The sequence below is a fragment of the Solea senegalensis genome, linkage group LG19, assembly GCF_019176455.1.
Source record: "Solea senegalensis isolate Sse05_10M linkage group LG19, IFAPA_SoseM_1, whole genome shotgun sequence".
NCBI classification, from domain to species: domain Eukaryota; kingdom Metazoa; phylum Chordata; class Actinopteri; order Pleuronectiformes; family Soleidae; genus Solea; species Solea senegalensis.
Window position 1 is genome coordinate 19,989,561 of NC_058038.1, and position 9,316 is coordinate 19,998,876.

General features: G+C 42.9%; 1 protein-coding gene across 2 annotated transcripts; it reads right to left on the bottom strand.

Annotated features, from left to right (window-relative positions):
• Positions 1 to 803: 803 nt before the first annotated feature.
• Positions 804 to 9,048, bottom strand: pigq (phosphatidylinositol glycan anchor biosynthesis, class Q). Of its 2 annotated transcripts, none has more exons than XM_044050309.1 (14): positions 9,002 to 9,048; positions 6,982 to 7,169; positions 6,295 to 6,481; positions 5,852 to 6,024; positions 5,377 to 5,573; positions 4,537 to 4,668; positions 4,274 to 4,394; positions 3,491 to 3,617; positions 3,028 to 3,181; positions 2,569 to 2,680; positions 2,371 to 2,451; positions 1,803 to 1,917; positions 1,562 to 1,623; positions 804 to 1,241 (listed from the first exon to the last, which is right to left on the bottom strand). In XM_044050309.1, the coding sequence occupies exons 2-14, from the start codon at positions 7,132 to 7,134 to the stop codon at positions 1,089 to 1,091; spliced, it is 1,767 nt and encodes a 588-aa protein (XP_043906244.1). In that variant the 5' UTR covers positions 7,135 to 7,169; positions 9,002 to 9,048; the 3' UTR covers positions 804 to 1,088. The 2 variants fall into 2 exon arrangements, with proteins under 2 accessions (XP_043906244.1, XP_043906245.1); XM_044050310.1 differs by lacking the exon at positions 9,002 to 9,048 and adding an exon at positions 8,249 to 8,331.
• Positions 9,049 to 9,316: the final 268 nt, after the last annotated feature.

The following is a 9,316-nucleotide window of genomic DNA, read 5'->3' on the forward strand; positions in this document are numbered from 1 at the left end:
ATGTTGACAATTATTAAATTAAAAAAACATAATTTGTTTAGTTGTTATAATTTTACCTCGACTTAGTTCAATACTTGATCATAAAAAATCTAAAGGGAACTATTTTTATCATCAGTGCAGTTAAGACACAAATCCCTGGTAACTGGGATTCTGAGTAGAACAAAGATTTTATTTTCTTTGTGTCACCACGTACTAAAGACATAGAGCGTTCATAAAACACATGGAGTTAAAAGTAGTGAGGTTCGTTAGTTTCAGGTCTTCTTCCGTAGAACCTGATGACATTATTATTATTTTTTTGTAAATTAAATTCCCATTGTACGACAGAGTATTAGAGCCACATTGAGAAAACCAATCATTCACAGACTTCGAGAATAGTCTTACAAGAATAAAGTCGTACATTTAGGAGAATAAAGTCGTACATTTAGGAGATACACTCCTTTATATATACAGTATATATACAGTATATATACTGTATACACCAGGCAATGTCAGACAACTCGTCTCTTCATCTCTTGTTTGTTTGACGTGCTTTTATTGTGACATAAAAGACAGAAAAGTTTACCAGAAAGTTGAAGATGTCGTAATGCTGCAGCTCCAGCTGTTTCCATACTGGTGAAAACCACCAGGGGGCAGTATAAGGGTCAGATATATAGATATAACCAGTCTGTCACATTCTGGAATACATTTTCATTTCTGTGTATTTAAAGTGACAATGAACAGCTTGAAACCAGCACAGGTGACGTTCGTGTTTACAGAGGCTTTTCCTGACAACATGGCGGAGGAAACAAACATCTGTGTTTTTAAAAAACTGCCATGTCGCCGAGCAAATCAAGAATCTCGAGGCTTCGAAATGGTTTGTTTTGCAACTGAAAGACAAGACTACGTCCACTTTTATAGACAGTCTATGACAGGACTTCCTGTTGTTTGAGCCTGTGGCCACATTGTTGTGATGTGAAAGACAATTATTACAAGTGCAGTGTTTTGGCAGTTTTGAGTGTGTAAAGGCTTCACTCTTTCTCCTCGTCCTCCATCTGTGTCCCTGTCCTCCCTCCCCTCCTCTCCGTCTTACATTTGCTGGCTGCTGTCTCTCAGTCAGTCTTGGAGGTTTTGCGTCTCCAGGGGTAAATCAGCTCCCCGACAAACAGCTTCTTGACCAGCGCTGCCCACGAGTCTTTGGGGTAGCAGCTGTAGGTGGGAGTGCGATACGTCTGGACCACTGAGCCGCACGGCAGAGGGTTGATCTGAGGACACAGGACGCAAGACACAGTGAACCACCACAAAACAACACGGCAGCTGTGACAGTAACAGAAGCCAGTGATGGTTGCCATGGTGAAGCAGCGTGGGATGTCGATGTCCGAGCAACTGAATCCTCTGCCCTCCTCTCTGACTCAGTCCAGTGAAAACGCGCAACGCTTCTGAGGGGGCGGAGTCAGGCTAAAGCTGACGTTAGCACAGGTCATTTGTCCAGAATATGAATATATTTACATATACATACATATAAACACATATATATGATATATATATACATATATGAACATAAGTTCAACATTAACCATCTCACCTCCATCAGCAGGTGCAGAGCCGTCCCAGGTTCTTCACACAGCACCCGGAACTTTACACCTTCTGTAACACACGACGTCTGTCACACAATCATCCATTCACCATTCACTGACTAGCGGTCAGAGCTAACTCTCCTCCCTCTCACACGGAGAACAGTGTTGTGATGTGTGTGTTCATGTGCGTACACACACACACACACACACACACACACAGGTCATCAGTACACAAAGACGCCCGCGTACCTGCCAGTCTGTACGAGCGACACACGCGGAGGCTCACGGCGAACAGTGGGAAGGAGTTGATGAAGTCTACACTGAGGTGGAGGACGCCCTGGAAAAGCACCACGCCCAGACGCAACTGCAAACACACACACACACACACAGACACACACACACAGTAGTAGGGATGGATGGCACGACAACACATATTTTGTGCCAAGTCATCTGAAGCCATTTCCACACACAGCTCTCTGACTAACAAACAGTGCATACTAAAGCATGCAATATTATAAAAGATTATATAAGATCTTTGGATTGTATCGGATTTTATATACCGAGCATCGCGACGGCTCATCCCTAAAATGTAGCCACGTCTTTTTGTTTTTGTTGAGGAACACATTCCTGCTGAATTTTCCAACAGGAAACTGAAGTTTGTAAACCACTCACTCTCCCTCACCAAACCCCATAGAGAAAATCAACGATTTTACATCACAGCACACAGGAGTTGTTGGTCCACTGCTGACCACACGAGGCAGCAGTGGACCAGCAGCTCCTGTGTTCCCGTGAACTAAAATCACCGATTACCACTTACCAGAGTGAAGACCAGGTAGTAAAGGGCTGTGGTGGGAAGCAGGAAGAGCAGGATGGTGAACAGCAGCGTCCCGATGAAGAGCTGGAGCATCACAACCACAAAAACACACACTGAGTGAATGTCTGTGTGTGTGTGTGTGTGTGTGTGTGTGAGTGAGTGTGTATGAGTGTGTGTGTATGAGTGTGTGTGTGCGCATACCTGGTCCAGGTCGTAGGAGCAGGAGTCCACTCTTTGCCTCAGAACGTTCCACTTCTTCCCTCTGAAGAGTCTCCAGAGAGACGAGAGGCCGTAGATCTTCAGACAGTAGAGCCTGAATATCGCACAAGAACACACACACACACACATACAGTTTTTGTGGCAGAATTGTCATAAACCACTCACTCTCCCACACCAAAGTCCACAGAGACACAGCTGCTGCCTCGTGTTAAGTCTAAATATATATTTTAAATGCCAAATTCAAAAAATAAGCAGTGGATCAACAACCCCTGTGTATGATTTTAAAATCACTGGTTTTCTCTGTGGGGTTTGGTGTGGGAGAGTGAGCGCTTTAATAATTTTAATTTTCCTTTTAGAAAAGACCGTCTAATAACAATATAATGCAGTGAACACATTGTCAACTTATCAAAGACTGACACAGTTCATGTGTGAGTGTCTCACCTGGCTCCGTACACGTAGAAGCAGTAGATGTGGAAGGTGAGCAGCGCCACCATGTCAGAGAACAGCGAGAGGGCAAAGGTCAGGCCCAGGCTGGCTGACAGGCCACCGTACCAGAGGATGCCCTCGACGAAGGGAGACATCAGGTGGATGTAGCCTAGACAGAGATGAACTCTGGGTAATTTAGCGAGACGTGGGTGCAGACGTGAAGATATCAAGTCTCTGTCAGGACCATGATAATTAACTACATCACTAACTAGCAGCTTAACTAGTTGTGCTTTCATCTGGACCTGAAGGGAGAGAGATCCTGCCAAGAATTAGTGAGTGAGTGAGTGAGGGAAGGAAGGAAGGAAGGAAGATTTTTGGCCCGTGAAATCCTGGGAGTCAAAATGTGTGTGTGTGTGTGTGTGTGTGGGTGTGTGTGTGTGTGTGTGCGTGTGTGCGTGCATTTTGTGGTGGAACTCACTGATCCACAGGTGAATGTGATAGAGGAAGAAGCGTCCCAGAACCTGGTCCAGGGCCCGGTTCATCTTCAGCCCTGCAGGAGCTCCCATCAGCCACTGCAGCAGCTCCTGCAGCTCTTTAGCCACGTGCTGTGAAAAAACCACAGTAGTGAAGAAAGTGAAAGAGAAAACTCTGCGTCTACAGTGACGTTAAACCACACCAGCCACCGGGTTCTCGCCCTTTTCACCCGCGTAAATATTCCAGACTTTTTCCAAGACCGTGACTTTATGTTGTTGTTTTTTTGCTTTGTGTTTAGTAGAAAAGTTTATTTTTAATAAAACTTTGTTTTACAAACATTTCACACCAGCATGTTTCACCAAGAGCACGGGCAGAACTTAATGGATGGATTTCACTTAACATAATACAGTCTTAAACTATTACAGTAATACATGATATACTACAATATTATAAGAATGATAATAATAATAATTACATACATAATAAATACTAGAAAATTATTCCTATGGGATCAAAGAACTTTGGAAAAGTCAACAAAGTTTTGACCTCAAAGGATTTTCCACACACACGATGATTAAAGTCATAGAAATTCAGACAAGATAATCACTTCATCGCCACAACAGGACGTCCAGACTCTACGATCACCTGCACTCACGCGGCAACATAGAAATCACATAAAAATACTCAACCACTGAGCCAATTAAGTGTGTTTTATGTACCAGTAAAGACAAAAAAGAGGACTAACCCCCTGTGTGACACACACAGACACACAAACACACACACTTACATCTGCCGCTGGCATCAGTGTGTGAGCCAGCATGGTGATGTGATCGTCTCTGTAGAGCCACCAGATGAGTAACCAGCCGAGAGCCGTGTCCACCAGGAACGACACCAAGATATTCGCTTTCCTGTGAACGGTGAGACAGGTGAGGGTGGAGCCACACACGTGGGGGTGGAGCCACACATGTGATTGCAGCGCCAGAACACACCATTAGAAAATGGAGAAGATGCCAGAATCGACATAGTTCACTTTTTTTACGTCTCACTCACCTCATGAACTGATCGTGTCCGGCGGCTGGCGCGGCCGAGCTGAGCGTCCGCATGTGTTCGGTTCTGTAGCTCAGCTGGACGCACGTGGACATTTTACTGCCCACAACACGGAGCGGGAACAAGCTGAAGACGCTGTGGGTGAAAAATGTCATGAGGGACTCGGAGATTACTGATCGACTGTCACAGCGATACAACAATAAACTCAACGCACAGGAAACATGAGACAGTTACATTCTGAAAACAACACCAGACAAATGCAGAAGACTGTGGATCGATGTTGTGTGAAACATGTGACCAGATCACCACAGATCCTGAGGACGCCAGCGGTGGATCACCGCTCTAAAAACACCACCACGGTGAGCAGAGGAGACGCAGTGATGAGAGCCAGAGACAACAGGGTCATCGCTTCATATCAGACACTGATGTTAGCATCCACATTCACATTCATGTTCCACAGTTCAGGTCAAGGACTTTCCGGGACCAATTCCATCAAATTCAAAGACGGAATGAGTTTGTCTTTGGTGAGACAGAAATGTTATATTTCCCAGACATCACGTCCTCATTTTCTCTCGTTCTTAACTTTACTCGCTCATTGTTCTGCGCTGAATCTCACGTCAACAGTGGAGAGAGAGACGACACCGCGGGTAACATTGTCTCCACATTTGTCCTGCGTCGGCCTTGTCCACATCCATCAAGCCACGCAGGGCATCAAACAGCAGGTGGCGTCGTAACAAACGAGGGACACAGTAACCTAAATATCAACTTCACTTCTTTCATGCACATTATCCAAGCACGTTCTATGACAGTATACAGTATTTTCATTGTCAGGTCTGCTCTCACCGGGCGTTGCAGAGCCACGCCCACAGTGCCAGCAGCCAGCGGAGCAGCAGGCAGAGCGGCACCGAGGCCTGTTTGAGCAGCTCCACGATGATGCTGGCCTCTCGGCCCTCGGACTGCCAGTGTGTCGTCTTCAGCGGCCCGTCGTCGTATCGGTCCAGGAAGAAGAGCGGCCGGCTGCTGGCCACCGTCTGGAACACCTGCACACGATAAGCAGCATTAACACGAGAAGCTGCTTTAACACGAGAAGCTGCTTTAACACGAGAAGCTGCTTTAACACGAGAAGCTGCTTTAACACGAGTCACGACGCACTTGAAAAACTTCTTTTAATTCTTATTCTGGTTGAACACAAAACTGAAGAACAGGGTTTTCTTTTGTGTTGTTAAAATGTTCAAGTTAAAAAAATAGTAGTTGCTGTCAATACAGGGAGTGTGTGTGTGTGTGTGTTACATTGTCTACTTGGGAATAGTTGGGTCACCTGTCTTAGCTCAGATGGAGGATCAGTTTTTGGGTCGGGGACTCCGTTCTCGACGGGGTGAAGCTGCGACAGCATCACCTTCATCTGATCATAGTGGACAAAGATCACCTTCTCCTCCTCGTGCTTCTCACCGTCCTTCTTCTCTGAAACCTTCTGCGGAGCTGCTGCTCCTCCTGCCATGTCAGACATAAATGCATATTCAACTCCTGGCTTAAAAACACACACAAAGAGAAGGTGTTTGTTTTTACACGACTACACCGGGAGAATCCTCCCTCACGCCGTTGTAGCTTGACTACGCCGTGAAACACATTACTGTTAATTTCCCAGAAAACAAAGTCAGGCTGCAATGATGGACAAATGCTCAATCTTGTTCAAATCGATCAATAAAACAACTGCGGTTTGTTTATAAGAAGGAATAGAAAAAAAGGTAGTTCTGGTCTCACTTTGACTGCGGCAGAGGACCTCGCAGGTGAAGCCTGTCTTGCCCATCTGGCGGCTGATCTGGAGCCAGCGCTCCTGTGGGAAGATGGTGCTCAGGTCTTTGAGGAAGTTCTCCATCTCGTCCTGACCGTCTTTGGGTAAACTCCAGGATCCCAGCACCGACAGCTCCACCCCACTCTGAGCCTGCATCTGAGAGAGAGCAAAGAAACGATGCCGGTCAGAGAGAAATCAGTCTTTTCCTTTTTACCTGTTTGGAGAATCAACAGAAAAACAAACAAAAAAAACATAATTTGCAACAGTCACTTCTCTTGAGGCTAAGAAGACAGAACAATTCTTTCTTTTTTTTTACAATTCAGACTAAACAATAATAATGGCTTGATATTTTGAAGAGATAAACTTTCTCCAATATGTAACACATTCAGCACTTTTCACACACAGCTTTGAAATGAAAAATTGTGACATCAAATGTGCACTAAAAATGAGAACGTTGTTTCAGAGTGTGACTGGGCTGTAAGCACCCCCTGCTGGGCCCTGTGTGCAGAAAAACAGATTTTAACCACTTATAAGACTCACCTATAATATTTAACATATGCAACATTTTAATTGTATGTGTGTTATTTTACACACACACACACACACCATCAGGACATCAGTCAGGTTAGACGACACACACATGTTGGTGCACTGACCTGCTGGATGTACTGTTTGACCTGTCCAGGGATGAACGGGTAGTGGATGACCGCCAGCACTATGGCTGAGTCCTGTCCTGTGATCCAGCGGCCGATCAGCAGCCCGCTGTCTGCCCGGTTGCAGCATTGTGGGAAGAAGATCTTCAGCACCATGATTTCACTGCTGCTCAGGGATCAGCATCCAGCAGCTGCAAACACAGATAAAAGAGTGAAGAATAAGAAGACTTCAATACTTCATTTGGATCAGTAGCTGATAAAAAAACAAAAAACTTTCTGAATCAAATCAAATTTTATTTATATAGCGCCAAATTAGGGCTGCAACGAACGATATCGATTATTTTCTCGATGGATCGAGTATTTTCTCAATGGATCGAGTATTTTCTTTGATTTTTCTGCTTCTTAAACGTGAATATTTTCCTAGTTTCTTTGCTCCATATAACATAGAAATCATTTGCTCTATATAACAAAACTGGTGGTTTGTGCACAAAACAAGACATTTAAGAATATCATCGTTTTGAGATTTTGGGACAACATTTTCTGACATTTTATGGAGCAGACACATAATCAATCATCGATGGACTAATCGATTATGGAAACACTTTGTTGCAGCCCTAGACAAAAGCAATCGAGAGTGAATCTCATTCAACAAGCAACTATTCTCAATACATGAAAAAATATACCTGGGTTTTGGTACCGCGGTACTGTCGTATAAGTGAGATTTTGATATTGTTGCAATAAAACACAAGACAAACACCTTTACCGGATTATTTGAACATTTACCTCCAGATGTGAAACACAACTTGACGTTTCCGTGGAAATGAACACAGATGGTTAAAACCCGGTTAGTCGAATGAATGAGCGGACCCTTTGCTTTCAAACACGTAATTAATATCTCACGATTCTGTTGAAAACAAAGCGCCGCGGCAGGAAAACGGTTAAACGTGACCCGTTTTTAAAAGAGCATCTGTTGAACCTGACGAGACTGAGCTGTTGGCCTCGTTTTTGTCCTTCACGCACCGAGTTTGACGCGTGTTGTTTTGACAACACACAAAAGCCCGGAGCGAGATTTTCATCGATTTCACTGCCGCCAACACAGCCAATGACAGTGAAGTGGGTTAGCTGCGGCGTTAGCAGGAGGCACGCAAACAAATCATCAAACTCCACTAAATTCACCCGTTCAAAGTCAAACTTAACTCAACTCTCTGAATCTATCGTCTTCAGTAGAACATGTGGTGAAATGCAAGTTTTTAAACAGTCTCAGTTTTACCTTCTTTATCAGCGACACGAGCTTTCACCTTCCATCTGAAACACCATCAAACCGCCGCCATTTTCTTTGTTTACAGTCCGGTGGCTAAGTCGCGCCGGGTGGAAACACACATCACACTCGCGTGTGTGTTCCTATCCAAAATGTACTCGTTTTAAACTTTTCAAGCGAAAACGAAAATGAAAAAACAACGTTTGTTTATTAAAATAAACGTATTTTTTCGTTTCATTTGAAATATCGTGAAGTTTTATTGCACCGCACCACCATATCCGGGTTTATGTTAAAGAACAACAAAAACGTGATAAATAATGAATAAAATCACAAAAGAATAACTTGTAATACAAGAGTATGGAATCCCGTTTCCATCACTTGAAGAATAAAAATATAGTAGTACGTTCAATGTCGAACATTAAATAAATAGTTTAATACTTATTATACATATTACAAATAATACACATGAGAAGTAAGCACAAACTGTATTCTGGTTGCTTAATGTATAAACTGTGTCGTGTATTCTATTTTGATAATCTTAATAGTAAATATCCATGATATGCTACATTTGTAGACGTAAAAATGCATGTTTAGTATTTATTATCTTTAATTACCGTCTTGTTTTATTATGAAGGCAACACGAGGTTTCAACAGCCAGAGGTAAACGGAGGAAGATGCTCAGTGAAAATATGAATATGAACACCTGGAAATGCATTATTTCAAGTGACTGGCAATTCTAAGAATTATAATCTGAATGTTACTCACCAGTAAATGCTCTCTGCTGCTACTGTGTGTGGGTGTGAGGAGTTGGCCCAACTGTAAAGACATTTATCTGCTCCTGCGGTGACACAGCAAAAAAAGAGCGCCATGAAAACGCTAAAGGAGGTACGCAATCATTATTAATATGTGTACTTAAACTAAATAAAAAACATTAACAATTAAAAAAAAAATCAAAACAAAAAAAACAGAAATTCTATATATTGTCTTTTATAAATATATATATATATATATATATATATATATATATATATGTACATATATATATATATATATATATATATATATATATATATATATATA

What these genes read in the sequence shown, in the direction of transcription:
- pigq (XM_044050309.1), bottom strand. Translation starts at nt 7,134, where the DNA reads ATGGTGCTGAAGATCTTCTTCCCACAATGCTGCAACCGGGCAGACAGC. An exon ending in CTCCATCTGAGCTAAGACAG is followed by an intron (nt 5,574 to 5,851) that starts GTGACCCAACTA and finishes TATCGTGTGCAG; the next exon opens with GTGTTCCAGACGGTGGCCAG. An exon ending in CACTGATGCCAGCGGCAGAT is followed by an intron (nt 3,618 to 4,273) that starts GTAAGTGTGTGT and finishes GTTTTTTCACAG; the next exon opens with CACGTGGCTAAAGAGCTGCA.